Source organism: Ursus arctos, unplaced genomic scaffold, assembly GCF_023065955.2.
Source record: "Ursus arctos isolate Adak ecotype North America unplaced genomic scaffold, UrsArc2.0 scaffold_8, whole genome shotgun sequence".
NCBI lineage: Eukaryota > Metazoa > Chordata > Mammalia > Carnivora > Ursidae > Ursus > Ursus arctos.
Genome location: NW_026623100.1, coordinates 74138194 through 74158752, shown reverse-complemented (window position 1 = coordinate 74158752; position 20559 = coordinate 74138194). Strand labels below are relative to the sequence as shown.

Sequence of the window (20559 nt, the reverse complement as noted above, 5' to 3'; positions counted from 1 at the left end):
GTTCTGCAGTGGACTATAGAACTGCTAACTTGAAAATACACAGCACAATCTTTCTGGGTATGTGGATTATGTAGTAAAATTCCACCACAACATGATTAGTGGGGTTCAAAAGACCCAAGTACGTGAAACATGGGGTGCTACTTGAGGTTCTAGAAATAAATGTCAGGGGAAAGTCCCAGTTGGTAGTTTTAAATCCAGGGCAAACTCTACCAGGCTCAGCTGCAGTTTGGCGCCACCTGGTGGTGGTCGTCCTCCCACCCAAGGATCTAGAAGTTGCTGGATTTCTGGGATTCTAGGAGTGTTTCCCTGATAGGAGGCCTCCATGTTATCAGCTTGTTCTGGGAAGAGCAGACCAGTAGCATACTAGACTGGGGGCACTCATTCTCTGTCTCTTGGTTTAGTGAAGAAGTTGCCTGTGACTTCTTTGCAGGCCTTGTCCTTACCTGCCAAAGTGGGTAGCCAATCACATTTTATCCCAGTTTACATTATTCAGGGTATTACCACACACACCCACCTGCCCCCCCCCCCCACATTCATATTTATTAAGGTAGTATATTAAATGAGCTAAACTTGATAGGACATAAGCAGAAAACATCATTCCCTTCAAACCCTCTCTACGGCTATTTCTTTCTCTGACCTAGATAGAGTCTCTGGCATCTTCCAAAGCTTTTCTGGTTACTCTCAGATAATGAAAAGTTGTCTGGTTTCTTCCATCACAATGATAGCCTCATTTCTGTAATTAAATGATTAAGTCTAGTGCAATGAGCAAAATTCACAACTTGAACCAAAATTGTATCTTCCTCCCTCCCCAGGTTGGCAATGGGGTGGACTGTGTGGTCAGTCTCTGCTCTCCCCTCTCCCACTAGCCGTTGTTTCTGGTGTCTGTGGAGAGATAAAATCATGTGTGGTGGGGAGACACTTACCTTCATCTGGCTGCTGCCACGATGTGACTCTGGTGCTCTCTGGTTCACTCGTGTGCAAGGAGGATTCTCTGAGGGGGTACTTTCTGTGGGTACTTTTTGCTGGTATCCTCCATGAGGCAGGTGATGTCTCTCCTCTGCTTAGAAGGTGTGCATTCAACAGGGTTCTTTGGGAGCCTGCCTGCTGTGTCATTTAGCTTCTCCAAGCAGCTCTCTGGAGCACATTTCCTTTGAAGATAGCTTCAAGTCCATTCCCACAGGTCCAGTGAGCCCTTGGGGGAAAGGTCACACGTGTTACCCCACAGCTGTTGGAAATGTGACCTGCTCCCCAGCAGCCTTGTCCTTCCCTTTCCTCCGCCTGCCACAGCTTCTCAGAGCATGTCTAATGCTTCCCAAAGCCCAGAGATGAAAAATTCTCTGAGTAGTCCCCTGAAAAACGCTGTCTGTCTTGAGAGAGGAAAAATGCCAGAGGATGTCAACAACTCTCTTCAGAGAAATCTCTTTTTCCTATACCTTCAATCCTTTTACACATTTAAGGTAGGGATTGCTTAAAGGTAAATCCTTTGTGATATGGGATCTCATGTCTGTCTTTCGGCTGCAGCATCTATTCAGAATTGCTCCATTGCATAACTCTCAGGGGTATCATTTGTAGAAATATATATAACGTGTGAGGATATAGACTCTAATGTAAATGGTGCCCCCTGGAGGTGTGAAGCTCCAGGGCCCGACGTATTGTCCTTGGCTTTTGGAGCTTCAGGCAAATCCTGTTACACGTAACAGTAACACAGCTAACACTTACATATGGTTTCCATGCGCTAGGCTTTACCTATTTTATTGAATCCTCTTAACAATCTGATAAGGCAGGTACCATTATTCCTGGCTATTTTACAGCTGAGTAAACCCAAGCCCAGACTTGTTAGGGGTTAAGAGGGGGTCCTGCAGGTGCACTTTCAACTCCACCCATGCATCTTGCCTGAGGGGTTCACTTTCCTCCATGTCATCCTGGGGCAGCCCCAAGATGGTACAGCCCGCACCCCGCAGTGAAGCAGACCCTCCTCGGATCCCACGCAGCCCTTTGTCGCTGTGTGTGGCTTTAGATGAGTTATTAACTTTCCTGAATCTTCCTGTCCTCATCTAAAAATACTAATACTGCCTGACCGAGGTGTGGGGAGGTCTAAACATTCATTTACGCTTGCTCCCTCTCTGCACAGAGAAAGGAGTCAAAATTGCACGGCAGCCAAATAACCTTGGAACGCTCAGTACCACCTCAAACACGGTGCCAGGGAGGTTGGGAGACCTAAACCAAAAGTAGTAAGTGAATGTGTTGGGCGCAGGCACCACTAGTATCAGTTTTCTGGGCAATGAGCTCAGTCCGTCCTCTCCATCCTTCACACACCACAAAGCCCTGCTTATCTTCGGAGATTGGGGGTGATGAACCAGAGAGGGCAGCGTTTGACGGTCAGATCATCCTGGGCCACCGTGTGCCCCTCATCACTTAACTCTGCTTCCTCACGTATGGAACAGTGGTCCTGATGACACACGGCACGCTCGAAGTAAACGGTAACCATTAGCACGGCTAATGATGATGACGGGTCCCGGCTCCCTGTGGAAGGCGAGGTCCCGCTGAACCTGGTCCACGCGCCGCGCGCTCCAGGGCGGGCCTTTTCTTCGACCGGAACCGTTCTCCCCGGGCTGGGGTCCTGCCCGGACTCAGAAAGCCGCAGCCCAAGGGCCGGAAGCGCGCGCTGCCACTGCGAAGCGTGTCAGTGCGGAGGGAGGGAGGCAGAGCGAGCGAGCGGAGCGCGCACCATCGGGCGAAGATGGCGGCCTTTTCTGGTGCGTCTTTGGAGCGGGGAGGAGGGGCCGGTGCGGGAGGCTCCATCCGCGCCCGGGCGCTGGGGCAGCCGGCGGGGAGCCACGGGGCGGGGACGGACAGGTGCGGCGGGGTCTCGGAACTGCGGGGGGACCCGCGGCGGCCTCGAGGGGGCCGGGCCGGGCTCCTTGGTGTCGGCGAGTGCCTTTCTCTCCGGGTGCTGGCCGGACGAGCGTCCCCCTGCTCCCCCTCGGCTGTCTCCCCCGCCGTCGGCCGGCCCGCCCGCCCGGGGACCCGCGGCCGCGGAAACGATGCGGCGGCGGGGCGCTAGGCCTCCCGCCTGTTTGACGTGGCAGTGGTGCTCGGGAACCCTGTCCTGCCCGCGCCGGCTCGGTGCTCGGCAGCGCCTGGGCAGGGCTCAGTCGGACGTGACCGTCCTGCCTCTGTCCAGTCTTTCCAGGCCTTTCTGGATCGAAAAGCCCCAGGCACACGTCTGATATTTATTTGTTGTTAAACGCAGTGATAGCAACGTTAATGTTAAATACTGAATCATGTTCGTCCGCATACACACTAGCGCAGCATACGTTTGGAAAACTCCTGTGTTATTTATTTGCTGTATGATCCTCTCCTTTATTCCAAACAGTAATTCGAGGTGGCTTATTTAACCCCAAAGTTGTGATTTTTCCCTCTTCTTTGTCATCCTTTTTAAATCCACAGTTTTACGAAGCTGGCATAAGCGTTATACATACTAAAGGTAGTGAATTTATGTAACAGTAAATGTATCACGTTAGGCCTAATATCTTTTAGTGTTCTTAACCTATTAAGATGACTTCTGATATAGCACAGTACTGTACTTTTTTCGGTTTACTCCTGTAAAAACATGAGGAATTCCACATCTTTAAGTCACCAGAGAGGACTTCTGGTTTGTGTTAGTTGCATCTCGTAAGAGGAGGCAAGGTGGCATCCACTCAGAGTGGTAGTTGATTTTCTTTCCCCAGCTCTCCTAAAACAAGATTTTAGAGCCGAGAAGTGTAGAGCAGTTTCAGATTGTCATTTTATAGGTTTGCTTCTTTGGGAGTCATGCACAAATTTCAAGCATGTTAGGGTAAAGAATTTTAGAAGAGTCTGATAGGAAGTAAAGACATGGAATCGCAGAACATGAATATTCCTGTTTTTCCCTTGAATATTGAAGTCTTCTATTTAGAGAAAACATGGTTCCAAAGCAAACATGCAGAGAACATGACCAGAATGGAGCAAGACGTCTAGAATTTGCTGAAAGTAGTCTGTGCTTGCTGCTTGCAGTATCTCATTTCACGAGCGACTTCAGCATCCACTATACTCTGTAGCGTATTTAAGACCATCGCTCCCCTTTTTTCAAGCACTTAGATTTTAGAGAGAGAATATAGCTGGACTCTAATGGGAGCAATTCTTAGAAAGGTCTGCTTGGATATACAACTTTAGATCTTGATTAGTTTTTTGACCTGTGGATTTTCCTGGGGAGATTTAGAGGGAGGAGAACCTTTTTTGAAAAAGATTTTCATACTTTCCCATATCGTTAATATTTATATTAACTAGTTGACTATGTACTAAAGTTTTATTGTTGTACCTGTTGTGTTACTTGCTAGTATGATTCTTCTCACATGCAAAGATAAAGCTGTTTTTCCAGTGCACGAATTGAATGTGTAGATTTTTGCCTTTTCACAATTATAAGAAATAAAAAATTTCCAAGTTGGTTATCTCTGGGGCTTAGGATTGTTTGAGTGTTATTAATAGAAATATGTATTTTTGTAATAATAATAAAAGCTTCATTTTTATAAATGCAGACTTAAAAATTACTTATTTGGAAAGGAGGTTTACACAATCCAACTAACTACTGCAGTTCATTTGAGAAAGGACAAAAATGACAAAATGCAATTATAAATAACCCTATCTGTTAATTTAGGAGTGGCTTCAAAGTGAATTATTTAAACATCTGAACAATTAAGGACAGTAGTTCTTCAGCTGTGATTTCCAGTTACCCAAGTTTTCACCCTGGCCCCTCCCTCTTCAGTTAGCCAGAGTTTTATTATGGTTGCCAGTAAGTGTGGGCTATCTCTCCACTTGTCTGTTAACTTTTCTCAGATTGCTGAGGCTAATCACATGGTCCTTGAATAGTCAAGGCACATGACTTCCACATAATCTCCATATAAAACAACCGAGATGTTGGTTGAGAAACTTCTTTCCAACTCTGGCAGATTTTCGCCGGCCATAGGAAGGAAGCACTTACTGGTGGCTACTGTGTATCAGTGACAACTATATGTCAGATGCATATTACTATCTATAATCTTCCTATAGCTCTACAGTGTAGATCATACTACTTTGATTTGTGTAGAGAAGATAGGTTTATAGCTTCCTTAGCTCTAGAGTTTGCTCAAGGTCACGTTGCTAGTGAGAGTTTGAATTTGAACTCAAGTCTTTCTCTGAAACTGTACTCTTTTAATGGTGCCATACTCTGGAGGTACTGCGTAACAGCTGTGCTCCAAAGCCTTTCCCTGTTCTTTGAACAGTAATTTTAAAAGCAATATTATTAAAGTTTAGTATGTTCCGTTTTTTAAAATGAATTTTTATTTTCAGAGATGGGTGTTATGCCTGAGATTGCTCAAGCTGTAGAGGAGATGGATTGGCTGTAAGTACCTAAAGCTTAAATGTACCTGTGACAACAATGTTCAGTAATATAAACAGTGGTTAGTGATCCTATCAAATATTTTTGAGTCTAGTTGAGTAACTAAGATTCAGTTTTTCGTATGATTCTCTAAATTCTAGAAAGCTTCCTTTTTAAACTTGGATGTATTTTTAGCTGTAAAAGATTGGTGCTATTTGCCAAATAAAATTCTCTTTTAGGTTTATAGTTTAACATGACTTATTTAGTATAGGTGATTCTCTTTTTACTAACTAAAATTCTTCAAAATATTCTTTTAGTCTCCCAACTGATATCCAGGCTGAATCTATCCCATTGATCCTAGGAGGCGGTGATGTACTTATGGTAGGTTTACATTTGGGGAGGTGTTTGGGAGCGGAGGACACACAATTCTGGGGCTGTTTGTGACTCACTTGAAGAGCTCCATAGGCTTAGAAATGATATTTTCACCAAGTTACTTTTATTCATAAACATTTAGGATACACATACTGTATTCAAAGTAATGAGGCAGAAGTTGTGGGGAACACAAAGGTGAATTAGATGTGGTCTTTACCCTTGAGAAGCTTAAATTCACTAGCACAGTAAGACAGGTATACAGATAAATGTCTGTCATACAAAGGGCTCTACTTGGGGGAAGTATTATTTTGGGCAAAGGAGAGATGAAAGAGAAATGCTCTGTTAAGTAGAGAATGTACCAACAGAAACAGTGAGTAGGAGAATGCAGGCCATGATCCCAGAGTAATTCAATTAGATGGTAGCATAAAATGTGTGTGGTGGGGGCGGGGGGGGGGGGGGAAGGCCTGTAACATGAGATAAGATGGGAAGTATATAGTGGGTCAGATTACTTGGGCTCTTTCTCAAGTGTCATGTTAAAGAATTAGTATTTGTTGGCAGAGAGGACCTTGGGAAATTTTTAAAAAAATTTTTATTATTTTAGAGAGAGAGAGTGCCAGCATGAGCTGGGGGTGGGGGAGGAGCAGAGAGAGAGAATCTCAAGCAGACTCCACCAGGAGTGGAGTCTGATGCAGGGCCTCATCCTCAGCCAAAACCAGGAGTTGGACGCTTAACTGACTGAGCCCCCCAGGGACCCCGTGATCATTGGACATTTTTAAGTGGGGATGTGTTACATCATTAGAACTGTGTATTTATGAAGACTGATTTGGTAGCAGTTTGTAGTATAGCTCAGAGATTAGATACTGCTGGGATACTTTTGTAAGAATTTAGGTTAGAATGATGAGGGCTTGGATTTGAATGGTAGCAATGGGAAAGGAAAGCAGAGAGCAGATTCTTGAGGGATGGGGAAGAAGTGACAGGATTGGCAGTAGCCACAGTTGACTGAAGAAACCTGAGGGATCAAGAGGCACTGTGAAAATTACAGTAGCCAGTCAAGTCTTAAAGATTTCTCCATGCTATCATGTTAATTTGACTTTTTAATTGACAACCTAAATTGTAAACTCAACTATTTTTTTCCCACTTAGGCTGCTGAAACAGGAAGTGGAAAAACTGGTGTAAGTAATAAACTTAAATTGACTTACTTTGTAAGAGTTGAATTTCAACGCAAGTTTGAACAGTAGTTTTTACTTTGAATATTTAATAAAACAACCTTTTCCAAAATGTAAGGAAATGATTGCTTGCCACTGGGAGTGATATTTTAGTTGCCAGCTAATTCTGAAATAAGATCTGCAAGCATATATGTTTAAGACTAGTACAGTTTTAAGCTGATACTGGATAAAGAGTTGCAGTATCTTTTGTATTTATATTTATTCCTGAATTTTAATGCAATGGCTCTGGTAATAAAGAGGCTGCAGATAGAGGTGGCTTTCCTGTTGGCCTGGACCAGGGAAGCAGTTTGTCAGACTGGACAGTATTTTTCCTCTTTAGTTTAGGTTCGTTCTGGAGGTCCCCATTGTTTATGGTTTTGGGTTGTCAGCTGCCTCCTGTTTCCTTCATTTAATCAACTCTCTTGTTATTTTGCTGGTATTTTAGGTTTGGGCAAATGAAATTAGAGTATCAATCTGGAATATGTAATTATTTAATATGCATGTGTAACTTGTAACATTGATTGTTAAATTGTCATTAATATCTGAATACTAATGTAGAGAACTATTGTTTCTTTGATAGGCTTTCAGTATTCCAGTTATCCAGATAGTTTATGAGACTCTGAAAGACCAACAGGAAGGCAAAAAAGGAAAAACAACAATTAAAACTGGTGCTTCAGGTAAGTTTTGCATATTAATATTTTCCTCTTATGTAAAAATAGTAATTCTCATTCCTGGCATTGACAGATGGGACGTTAGAGTGTGCATTTTTGTTGTCAGTATTTGGGGAATAGGGCTGTTGGCATTTGGTGCTCTGGAAATCAGGGATACTAAATGCCATTTACAGCATAAACAGTGAAAGATTGTCCCTCCTAAAATACTATTAGTGCTTTCTTTGAGAAAACACTGGCATTTTGGAAATTATATTTAGTTATTTTAATGTTTTTCTTAATACCTTTTATGTCTAATATTAAAGATAAATTGGAACTTTTACAAAAGTATTAAGGATTTTATAAAGAAATTGGTGGAATAAAACTCCATGATGGTGGGAGATACCGCTTTCCACAGGGAAAGGAGGCATGCATTGTTTTTAAGATAAGAAAGGAGTCCAGGAAGTTAAAATGTAAGGTATGAATTTTAAAGTCTGTTGTGTTTAGTCCTGTTTACATGGAGATTGATCCTTTACTAGGATTTCTAGTCCTATCTATGCCATGAATAATCTTACATCAATTTCCTCATCTGTAAATTGTGTTGCTTTGATTAAATGGTTCTGAATCCCATTCTGCCTTGAGTCATCTATGGTTTTGTTATATTTTGACAAAATTTGTTCTGTATTGTGACAAAATAGCAAGCTTAAGTGGAGTGAACTTGGCACATTAACGTTTGTCTTCTCAGTAGTTTGAAAGTAACAATGTTGCATAGTTCATAGAATGAACTCATTTGTAAATAAATTGTGTGAGATAATGGATATGAACTCTTTAGACTATTGGCCTATTCGAAAATAGTTTTAGAACTTGAAACAACTATAAACCCTCATTTATGAGAGATGGTGATAAAAGAGGATGCTTCCAGAGGAACAGAAGCAGAATGGTAGTAATTTCAAAGGCCTGTGAGGAATAAAGAAACTAGATGTTTAAACATGGAGAAACAAGTACAAGAGAGATGAGATAATTGTAAAATCTTCAAAGGGATCTAGAGAGAAAATAATGGTTCTAGAAAGGACCAGGACTGATTAGAAATAATCTAATGAAGATTTATGTTTTAAGTATTTACTAGTAACTAGATGGAGCCCACAATGAGAGCGAGAACCTCAAGAGTAAGTTACTTCTCCATCAGAGTGTTTAAGCAGATGATAGGTATCATTTGACCACAAATAATCTAGAAAAGATTTCTACCTTTTGCAGGAAATGAGGCCTGAAAACACGCAGAATTCTCTAGCTATTACAATTCTTTGGTTATCCGTAGATGGTTAAGATGTTTTAGAAAAAGGAAAATGCTGATCCTGTGCAAGTGAGCAAAGAAAAAATTATGACTTGAATGTGATACTGACTTATTTAAAGGATTTGCTTTTCTCTTAAAAATGATACAGAGTACTTAACTAGGTCCTGATATGTTGGTCATTTATTTTGATGTGTTTAGTTACCAAAGCTTCATTTTATCAGTGCCTTCATGGTTACGACAAAGATCAGTGCTGTCTACTACCAAGTGCAGTGAAGCAAGTGAGGAGAAAAGCCTTTAGCTCAGAGGGCAGTGCTTATTGCCTTTGACTTGTGTCAGTTTTCACTTTCAGTTTTGCCTTTAATAAAAACAGCAAAATGTTTACTTATACATTCTAAGTAATTTGTAAAATCATATTAAATCTAGAGCATTAAGGTATTATATAAAATACAAAAGATTTGGTTTATTTTTTAGAGAGTGTTTTCCATTTCGTATGATTGTGTGTGACTTATTTTAATTTTAGTGCTCAACAAATGGCAGATGAACCCATATGATAGAGGATCTGCTTTTGGTAAGTGGACAGATTTTAGCAGCTTATTCGTAATTCAGAAATTTGTTTTTAATAATACCTGAGAATACCAAGAAAATTATGAAAAAGAATAGTATATGAAGACTTAATTTACCAGATACTAGAATACAGTCACTACATTTAAGTGGTCTAATAGTGATATAGGAATAGTCAAATATGTCATTGGAATATGATGGAAATATGTCCCAGTATATATGATACATTAATATGCAGAAAACAACATTTCAGTGGGAAAAAGGATGATTTATTCAGTAAGGGTGCTGACATAATTCATGCCCCATCTGCAGCAATGTAAAATTATAATTAGAAACAAATTCTATATGTACTTAGGATCTAAATATACATATGTATGTAGATGCTTGTCTTGAAAGTTTCTTCTACATTCAGGTGCTGAATATGGGTTGCAGGCCTGACCCAGGGCAGAAGTTATGGTTTCTCTCCGGTACAGACAAAGCCATATGCTTTCCTTAGAGTCAGGAAGCTCTAATAAGCACTGTGACTGACTGTGAGGTAGAATATAGAGCATAATTTTTTAGGGTCCTAGTATTAACAAATAACGACAGGTGTATTTATTTGTGCTTTTTCCTGCTTTCTCTTTATGGATCTGGATCCATGGATTGGGGAACAAGCCAGAGATACTTCCTGTTTTCCTTTTAGTGTAGTATTTGCTCAGGCTCTAATTTAAGCATAAAATCAGAGTAACAGGGATTGATGAGTGAGTGCTGCATCCCTTCTGAGGATCCATTTCTTTAAAAGACTTGAGAGAATGGTTGTCTAGACACATTTGTGTTGGTGATACAATTACAGTATCAGTGGCAGTGAGATTGGGTGCTGTGTTGATTCCTTTCCATACCTGATGCAGTAAAGCCTTGTCCTAGTTAACAGATAGCAGTATAGGAACTAGTCCGCCACATGGCCAAGGCCCTCCAGGGATGAATAAGGACAGTTACTTTTGAGGAAGATCTTATTACTCAGGAATCAGTAAGTCTCAGTGTCTGGAATGTTGCAACAAGTGAAGGAATTATTTTATTGGTGAGACTGACTGATATTTGTTTCAGGATGCTTAATGTATGTAACCTGTTAGTAACTGGCATGGTCTTTTGTGTTTTTCTCAAATCCAGCAATTGGGTCCGATGGTCTTTGTTGTCAAAGCAGAGAAGTGAAGGAGTGGCATGGATGCAGAGCTACTAAAGGATTAACGAAAGGTATTTAAATAGCATTTGTACTTGAATGAACTTGTGAAGTAGTGTATTAATATATGAACTTTCTTTAAGTAGCTTTATTTTTTTTAATGTATTTTATTATATTATGTTAGTCACTGTACAGTACATCCCCTGGTTTCTGATGTAAAGTTCGATGATTCATTAGTTGCGTATAACACCCAGTGCACCATGCAATACGTGCCCTCCTTGCTACCCATCACCAGTCTATCCCATTCTCCCAACCCCCCTCCCCTCTGAGGCCCTCAGTTTGTTTCTCAGAGTCCATAGTCTCTCATGCTTCATTCCCCCTCCTGATTACCCCCCCTTTCTTTATCCCTTTCTTCTATCGATCTTCCTAGTTCTTATGTTCCATAGATGAGAAAAATCATAAGATAATTGTCTTTCTCTGCTTGACTTATTTCACTTAGCATTATCTCCTCCAGTGCCGTCCATGTTGCAGCCAATGTTGAGAACTCGTTCTTTCTGATAGCTGAGTAATATTCCATTGTATATATGGACCACAACTTCTTAATCCAGTCATCTGTTGAAGGGCATCAAGGTTCCTTCCACGATTTAGCTATTGTGGACAATGCTGCTATGAACATTGGGGTGCATATGGCCCTTCTCTTCACTACGTCTGTATCTTTGGGGTAAACACCCAGTAGTGCAATGGCTGGGTCATAGGGTAGCTCAATTTTTAACTTTTTAAGGGACCTCCACGCTGTTTTCCAGAGTGGCTGTACCAACTTGCATTCCCACCAACAATATAGGAGGGATCCCCTTTCTCCACATCCTCTCCAGCAATTGTTGTTTCTTGCCTTGTCAATTTTTGCCATTCTAACTGGCGTAAGGTGGTTTCTTAGTGTGGTTTTGACTTGAATTTCCCTGATGGCTAATGATTTTGAACATTTTTTCATGTGTCTGTTAGCCATTTGTATGTCTTCATTGGAAAAGTGTCTGTTCATATCTTCTGCCCTAAGTTTTATGGTTTATTTGTTTCTCGCGTGTTGAGTTTGAGAAGTTCTTTGTAGATCTTGGATACCAGTCTTTTATATGTAGCGTCATTTGCAAATATATTCTCCCATTCCGTGGGCTGCCTCTTAGTTTTTTTGACTGTTTCCTTGGCTGTGCAGAAGCTTTGTATCTTGATGAAGTCCCACAAGTTCATTTTATCTTTTGTTTCTCTTGCCTTTGGAGATGTGTTATGAAAAAGGTTGCTTTGGCCGATGTCGTAGAGGTTGCTGCCTATGTTCTCCTCTAGGATTTTGATGGATTCCTGTCTCACATCGAGGTCTTTCATCCATTTGGAGTTTATCTTTGTGTATGGTGTGAGAGAGTGGTCAAGTTTCATTCTTTTGCATGTAGCTGTCCAATTTTCCCAGCGCCATTTATTGAAGAGACTGTCTTTTTTCCACCGGATGTTTTTTCCTGCTTTATCAAAGATAAGTTGCCCAAAGAGCTGAGGGTCCATTTCTGGGTTCTCTATTCTGTTCCATTGGTCTATGTGTCTGTTTCTGTGCCAGTACCATGCTGTCTTTGTGATCACGGCTTTGTAGTACAGCTCGAAATCCGGCATTGTGATGCCCCCAGTTAAATCAAGGATCTGAAAAGATTTCTACTGTTACAAAAAGGTCTATAGTTCTTCATTCAGAACATACAAAATTGTAATTCAGAAACAATGGGAAAGTGGCTACATGGTAAATGATTCGTAAGTGCATATAAATCTCGAAGTATTTTGCCCTTATAGGGAAGCACTACTATGAAGTATCCTGTCATGACCAAGGATTATGCAGAGTTGGGTGGTCTTCCATGCAGGCTTCCTTAGACCTAGGTAAGCGTTTCTAAAGTTAACTGAATTTACTGGTTTATATTTGCAGATTGTTGACATTTTATTATAGCGGGGAGCGAAATAATAAACTTAACCACACAAAGTGTATATTTTCAAAACTCGGAAATAATAAATCTATGTGTACTTCACTGTGTTCCAAAAAGATTTGAAGTACTAAAAAATACATATTATTACAGAGTAAAACAGGAGGAAGAAGGTTAAGATGTGAGTGAAGTCAGAGCACCGTTAGTATGCGTAAATATTTACCACATGATATTGCATAGATGCTTCAAGTTTTTGTAGTTTGATAGATTTGTACAGAGCTTTTAGTTTTATATTTACTCTTAACCACATAAATAAAATACATTTTAAAATCTAGGTACTGACAAGTTCGGATTTGGCTTTGGTGGAACGGGGAAGAAATCCCATAATAAACAATTTGATAATTATGGAGAGGTAAGTTGTATTATTGACCTGATCGTAGTAAGTTTTCTTGTGTACGTATTTGATCACTTGTGATATGTCTAGGGGTATAAAAGGGACTCTGAAATTCAAGTGGATTTTCTGAATATTTTCCACCGAAAGTTCAGATTTGGATTTCACTGAAGAAAAGTTACAAAATGAGATAAATATTTTTCCCTTATGCCATTTATTAGCCTCTCCAAAATATATTACATTGTCTCTGTTTTCACCCATTTTGATTTTGGCTTTGACTTGAATACATATGTTCTTCTCTTTAGTCGTGGCGAATCTAAGTGTGGTTTTCTGTCAAATCTTTATCTGTAGTAACGTGGATGAGCCTGAATATCATGTTGATTCTAAAAAGCCTGTCAAGATGCCTCTACTGTGATATAGGACATGCTGTAATAGGCTTTTGTTTTCTTGTTAAAGATTTTATTTTTAAGTAATCTCTACACCCAACATGGGGCTTGAACTCAGAACTCTGAGGTCAAGAGTTGTGTGCTACACCAACTGAGCCAGGAGCCCCAATAGGCATTTTTAACACCGACGTTAGAGCTTCAAGGAATGATTTTGAAGCACTGACTATTTTTAATGTAGTTGTATGTGAACTTTTAGCTTTAATTTACGATTTTTCTTTCTATTAACAGCACTTCACTTTCTGCTTTTCTAGGAATTCACTATGCATGATACCATTGGATGTTACCTTGATATAGATAAAGGGCATGTCAAATTCTCCAAAAATGGTAAGCGTTTAATGGATTGCCTTCTTAGAGACGATATGATGCCCAGTATTTGTGATTTGTAATTCCCTTACCCTCTTCTTCAGTCCTCCCTCCTTCCCTGCTCTTCTTTTGAACCAATACCTACTGAGCTTCTCCTCAATGCCAGGTACACCGGTAGGTACTGGAGATAGAGCAGAAGATGGAGTAGACAAACATGTTTCGTCTTGTGGCTTACGTACTGGTGGGGGGAGAGACAGATGGGTAATATGTTAGGTTGGAACAAATGCACTGAAATTGTAATCAGGGTAAGGGGAACGGAGGGTGATAGCAGTCTAGGGGTATGCTACTTTAGACTAGGTGGCCAGAGAATCCTTCTCTGGGAAGGTGCCATTTGAGTAGCACTCTGGATGAGTTGGGTGGTGGGCTGTACAAAAATCTTTAGAGAGTATTTCAAGCAGAGGGAACAGTAAATGCAAAGGCCTTGAGACAAAAGCGTGCTTAAGGTATTTGAGTGACACTGAGGAGGGCAGTGGGTCTGGAACACACTGAGCATGGAGCGGGGTGGTAGAATGTTAGGTCAGTTGAGATAGTGAGGCCAGGCCATATAGGGCCTTCTAGGCCATGATACAAACTTTCTGAGTGAGATTGGAAGCCATTATGGTTTTGAGTAGTGAATTGATATCCTCTCTCTTCACTTTCACTGTATCACGGCTTCTGTGTTAAAAACAGAGTGGCAGGCGTGGTAGCAGTAGATAGGGAGCCAGTGGGATGCTGGGGGTTCTATTTGGGGCATATTAAGTTTGAGATACTTATTACACATCTAAGTGGTGAAGTCAAGTAAATGGTTAAATGTGTAAGTCAGGAGGTCAGGGTTGGAGATACAGCTTTGGGAGATGTTGGCTTATAGATGATATTTAAAGCCAGAGGACTGGATGAGATCACCTAGGGAATGAGAATAGATAAGGAATAGGGGAGATCTGAGTCCTGGGGTGTTCTTTTGGTTAGAAGTCAGCAAATTGAGGAGAATCTTAGCGGAGGTGAAGGAGGAGGAGAACCAAGAGAGATTGATGTCCTGCAGTCCAGGTGAAAAACGTATTTGAAGGAGGGAGGAATCAGATTGTACCCAGTGCTGCTGATGGGTATAGCCTAGAAAGAAAGATGAAGATTAACCACTGGGTTGACAAGTGGATATCACTAATGATCTCTGTTTTGATGAGCGTGACGGGTGAGATGGGGAGAGCCTGATTGGGAATCACTTCAGTAGAGAATGGGATGAAATGAAATGACAGAGGGAAAACTGAAATCAGGGAATTTTACTACAAACGAGAGAAGAAAAATAGAAGGTAAATGAAGGAAGATGTGGATTTAGGGAGGCTGTCTGTGTTTTAATGTTAGAGCATGCTGGTATGCTGTGGACTGCCTCTTTGAAGTGTCCAGTGGAAGTGATCTGGTACGAAGGGAGTGATTGAAAATGTAGAGCGGGAGAAGGGGCACTTGTGGGAGGAAAGTAAAAAAGTGAAGTTTGGCATTAGGCAGCCCAGTCTATCCGTGGGGACAGGACGGGACAGCACGAATGTGGGTGGGTTGGTAGACCCGCGGGGACGGGACGGGACAGCACGAATGTGGGTGGGTTGGTAGACCCGCGGGGACGGGACGGGACAGCACGAATGTGGGTGGGTTGGTAGACCCGCGGGGACGGGACGGGACAGCACGAATGTGAGTAGATTGGTAGATTGGATGATGTGAGCATGTGGAGGTTCTTTTCTGATCATTTCGCTTTCCTCAATCTCTCTTTTTTTAGGAAAAGAGCTTGGTCTGGCATTTGAAATACCACCACATATGAAGAACCAAGCCCTCTTTCCTGCTTGTGTTTTGAAGGTAATCAGAAAAATGTTTGCTATGTTTATAAGCTACTTTGATCTGCTTTATTTTGTACTGGTTAGTTTGCTGTTAGGTTAAGAATTTTCATTTTCTCCCTTTATTCCATGCTAGAATGCCGAACTAAAATTTAATTTCGGTGAAGAAGAATTTAAGTTTCCACCAAAAGATGGTTTTGTTGCTCTTTCCAAGGCATCGGATAGTTATGTTGTTAAATCACAGCACACAGGTATTGCTCTTGAGTGGGTAAGAATTGCAGGAATGGGGTACTGGCGAAAACTTCAGTAAGGAGGCTGCTCGTAGTGAGTGAGTTACACATGCTCCCTGTGCTGGTTCAGTCACACCTTTTTACTTAACACATCAGTAGAATTCAGTTTCAGAACCTAATTCATAAACTGTTGAGTATTTGGTTTCAGTTTAGGCATTTGGGGGAACCCGATCATGTTGATGATACCTAGTATTTATAAAATTGTGCTTATTAAGTGCCTTGGCACTGTGTTACATTCTTTACATAGATTATTTAACCTTCACAACCCTATAAGGTAGTACTCTTCCCATTTTACAGACAAAGGCCTCGAGGAATAGGGACTTGACGTAACTTGCCCAAGGTCACACAGCAAGTAAGTGGTAGAACTGAATTTAAACCCAAGCAGTTGGATTCCAAAACTCAAACTCTTATCATTCTGTTGGCTAATTTAATTCAGTTACTTAAAGTAAATACATTTCATAGCTTGTTTACTTTATCACAAAACATATAATCAATTGCAGTCATTGCAAGTAAATTTAAAGAAGCCGTAGTTCATTTTAGGAATCTTAGCTTTACTTTGTTTTATGACCATCTCCTATAGTTTTTGACAGTTGTTATTGAAAATTTTGATATTGGAATATTTATGCTCATGCTTTACAAGTAAAGGTACTGAGGTGTGATTTGAACATGTTCCACTGGTTTTTATTTTTTAAGGTAATGCGCAGGTGGCACAAACAAAGTTTCTCCCCAATGCTCCGAAAGCTCTCATCGTCGAGCCCTCCCGAGAGTTAGCTGAACAGACTTTGAATAACGTCAAGCAATTTAAGAAATATATTGATAATCCTAAATTAAGGTAAAGCTTCCTTTTGTGCTCAAATGCCTGTTGTTTTTAGGTTTGAGGTGGTGTGGAAGAAGAGTAAGACAAAAAAAATGAGGTAGAAATTCAGTATGCGTACATACGCGCATGTGTGAGTGTGTAACTATTTAACTTTGATATAGAGTAGCAATTAGTGTTTATATAAAACAAGTATTTTTTTTGTTTGTTTTGTTTTGTTTTTTGAGGGGGAGAGAAAGAGCGGGTGCTCTCACGCGCTGGGGTTGGGGAGGGGCCGAGAGAATCTTAAGCAGGCTCTACTCCCAGCCCAGAGCCTGAGGAGGCTGGATATCGCAACGCTGAGATCAAAAATTGAGCTGAAATCAAGAGTTGGATGCCACCCAGGCACCTCTAAAACTCCTGTTTGATAAGTTGGTTCAAAAATAAGCAAATTGAGATTTTTCTCTTACATGAAATGTCATGGTTTGCAAAACAGTATCACTAAAGATTAACTTTTTATTTTGTATTTTTTAAAGATTTATTTTAGAGGCAGGGTGTGCACATATGCGGGGGTGGGGGGTGCAGAGGGGCACAAGGAGAGGGGAGAGAGAATCTTAAGCAGACTCCTCCCTGAGCAAGCACAGAGCCTGAAGTGGGGCTTAATCCCATGACCCTGAGATCACGACCTGAGCCAAAGCCAAGAGTTGGAGGCTTAACTGACTGTGCCACCAGGCGCCCCAAAATTAAATTTTTAAAGGGAACATTTCATTCAGTGTTAGATTCATCACTTCACTTGTATAGAAAATACATCACTGTTTCTAGCATGTTGGTAAACCGTTTGGGGAAGCTGAGTCTAGCCTGTCTCACAGGGATGAGGGCTTTCACTGGTCACTGCCTCGTCAGAGGCCTCTCGGTGCCACTGGAGGGAGACCCTAAGTTAAGTGATCTTGTGGAGCTTCTTGCTCAGTAGCAACCCCTTTTGTTTTGAGGTAGGCCGGACCTTATAAACTACTCTGAGTTGATTTGTCACTCGATTTTTGTTAATTACCTTTTTTATTAAAACATAATTTTCACACCATAAAATTCACCATTTAAAGTATACAATTCAGTGGGGTTTTTTTGGTTTTTTTGTTTGTTTTGATTTTTAAGTAATCTCTACACCCAACGTGGGGCCAATTCAGTGGTTTTTGGCATCATCAGGGTGTGCCAGCATCACCGCTGTCTGATTTCAGAAACTTGGAATTGTTGACATCATGCAGGACCATCTTTTTAATACTGATCTTACAAGCTAAACTTACTCAGGGATAAATTATAGTTGATACAGTTTTTTAGGTAAAATAATTCTTAATTTTGTTTTGAGGACTGATGCCGTCACTTATTCGGGAACTATTTGAATACCTACTATGTGTGAAGTTTTAGGCTCAGGATCAGGGACATAACAATGAGAAAGTCCTTGCTTTCACAGAATTAAGTGTGGGAGTGTGGGGATTGTGTGAAAGGGAGAGAAACAATGGAATAAATGGGGTAAAATGCCTTGGGGATACGATAGGGAAAGTCACTGTAGGAGGACACAACCAGGGCATCTGCTTCGTGTAAGGGACTTGGAATTCTTCGTAAGAGAGTGTTTTTTGGAAGAATGTAAAATGCTAACATGAATGGATTTTTGTGCTGTAATTATGTGTAGAGGTTAACATGCTTATGAACAGGGACTGGAAGGGAAGATGAATAATAAAATCAATTTATTTGTTAAGAAGGTAAAATTGTGGTTTACTCATTTTGGTGTTCTGTACAAAGGAGCCTTCCTTCAAAACCCAGCTCAAGTGCTAGTCTGTGACGCTGACTTGGTTATACCAGCCCAGTTCTTTCTCCCTCCTTGGATACCACTGACTGTGTATGCCTCACCTTAGTCCTTACACACTGTCACATGTTAGTGTTCCTTGTTTTAAATATGCATAGCTTTGCTCATCCTAGCTTAGTTTTACAATCCTTAAGACAGGGTCTGTTCTTTTATATTCCCCAAGCCTACAGTGCTTTGCATACAGGCATAGATTGGGGTGTGTGTGTGTGTATTCTTCTGCTAAATTTATAGGGATACATATATTTGATAAGGAAAGTGGGTAAGAGTATTATAGGAGAAGAAATGATAGATTTAAGGACCATAGATTCCAAACCTGGAAACTTAGGGACCTTATTTAAAGATACAAATTATTTATTGTTTCTCTTTTGGATATATTGAATCAGAATTTCCAGGGAATAGGAATTAGAATTTGTTTTCTTAAAAATGGCAGCTCTTCCAGGTGATTCTTATATAGATAATGTGGCATCTAATATTACCAGATTTAGGAAATGTAATGGCTCTAGAGTGGTAAGTGGTTAGGGAATATGCCAAGATAATGGACATTTATAGGTGAGAAAGCGCTTTGTGTTATTTCTCCTATCTGAATTGTTCAAGATGAAGATAGGAAACCATAAAGCCAATTTTTAAATCAGTCGTGGTGTTACAAGGCTCATTGTTAAAGTCATCTACTTTCTTAGTGTGCTCTGGGATTTTTTAAAAGACTAATCATTAAGAATAAAATTAATAAAGGAAGATACATGGTTAATATTTCTGATTGAAAGTTACCTGGCTGTATCAGGAAATAATTTTGCCTGCTTTATAAGACGGAGACAATCTTTTTGTAAATAGGTTTAGTGAGATCTAATTCACATACCATACAATCCACTCTTTCAAGTGTTAGGTTGCTTTTAGTTTTTATTATGTTCACAGTTGTACAGCTATCACCAAAACTAGTTTTTAAACTTTTTCCTAACCCTCAAAGGAAACACTGTACCTGTTAACAGCCATTAGGTGTCCTCCTGACCTCGCCATGCCGAGGCAGCCACTGATTTATTATCTGTCTGTAGATTTGCCTATTTTGGACTTTTTACATGAATGGGATTGGGTGATACATGCTCTTTTGTGACTGGCCCTCTCCCTTAGCATGATGTTGTCAGGGTTCGTTCATGACACAGCGTGGATCAGTGCTTAGTTTTTTTTATTGCCAAAAACTATCCCCTTTATATGCACTCACCATGTTTTTGCTTATGAATCCATGATGGACATTTGGGTTGTTACCACTTTTTGGCTACTGTGTTGTGAACATTAGTGTGCAAGATTTTACTATTCATCTTCCCTTCCAGTCCCAGTTCATTTCTTCTGGCTATATACCTAGGAGTGGAATTGCTGGATCATATAGTAACTTCATGTTCAGTGTTTTCAGGCACAGCCCAACTGTGTTCTAAAGTGACAACACCGCCTTACATTCCTACTAGTAACGTGTAAGGGTTCCAGTTTCTCCAAATCCTCATCAACACTTCCCTCTCATTTTGATTGTAGCCGTCCTAAGAGGACTCTAATAGGTGTGAAGTAGTATCTTACTATGGTTTTGATTTGCATTTTCCTAATAGCTAATGATGTTGAACATATTTTCTTATGCTTCTTGGCCATCTGTAACGTCCACATTCTTTGCCTATTTTTCAATCGGGTTGTCTTTTTGTTGAGCTATGAGAGTTCTTTATATAGTCTGATACCCATGTAATAGTATTTATTAGATAAAGGATTTGCAAATATCTTCACCCTCTTGGTAGTGTCTTTGAAGTACAAAAGTTTTTAATATCGATGAAGTCCAATTCATTTTTTTATTTGTTGCTTTTGTTTTTGTTGTTCTATATGATGAGACTTTGCCTAACCCAAAGTCGTGAAAATTTACTCCTATGTTTTCTTCTAAGAGTTTTATAGTTTTATGTCTTATAATTGCACCTGTAATTCATTTTGAGTTAATTTTTGTGTGTAGTATAAAGAAGAGGTTTAACTTCATTCTTTTGCATGTGCATATCCATTTGTTCCAGCACCATTTGTTGAAAAGGCTGTTCTTTCCCCCCCATAGAATTG

The 20559-nt window shown here is 40.4% G+C and overlaps 1 protein-coding gene across 1 annotated transcript in view; it reads left to right on the top strand.

The window, feature by feature from the left end:
• Nucleotides 1–2638: 2638 nt before the first annotated feature.
• Nucleotides 2639–20559, top strand: part of DDX1 (DEAD-box helicase 1) — a 33989-nt gene continuing 16068 nt past the window's right edge. Inside the window, exons 1-13 of the mRNA XM_026519127.4 lie at nucleotides 2639–2756; nucleotides 5347–5398; nucleotides 5692–5755; nucleotides 6889–6918; nucleotides 7532–7628; nucleotides 9410–9457; nucleotides 10597–10680; nucleotides 12425–12508; nucleotides 12885–12961; nucleotides 13638–13710; nucleotides 15491–15567; nucleotides 15682–15796; nucleotides 16529–16667. Of these exons, the coding sequence (XP_026374912.1) occupies nucleotides 2741–2756; nucleotides 5347–5398; nucleotides 5692–5755; nucleotides 6889–6918; nucleotides 7532–7628; nucleotides 9410–9457; nucleotides 10597–10680; nucleotides 12425–12508; nucleotides 12885–12961; nucleotides 13638–13710; nucleotides 15491–15567; nucleotides 15682–15796; nucleotides 16529–16667 (956 nt within the window). The 5' untranslated portion in view covers nucleotides 2639–2740. The remainder of the gene's footprint in view (nucleotides 2757–5346; nucleotides 5399–5691; nucleotides 5756–6888; nucleotides 6919–7531; nucleotides 7629–9409; nucleotides 9458–10596; nucleotides 10681–12424; nucleotides 12509–12884; nucleotides 12962–13637; nucleotides 13711–15490; nucleotides 15568–15681; nucleotides 15797–16528; nucleotides 16668–20559) is intronic.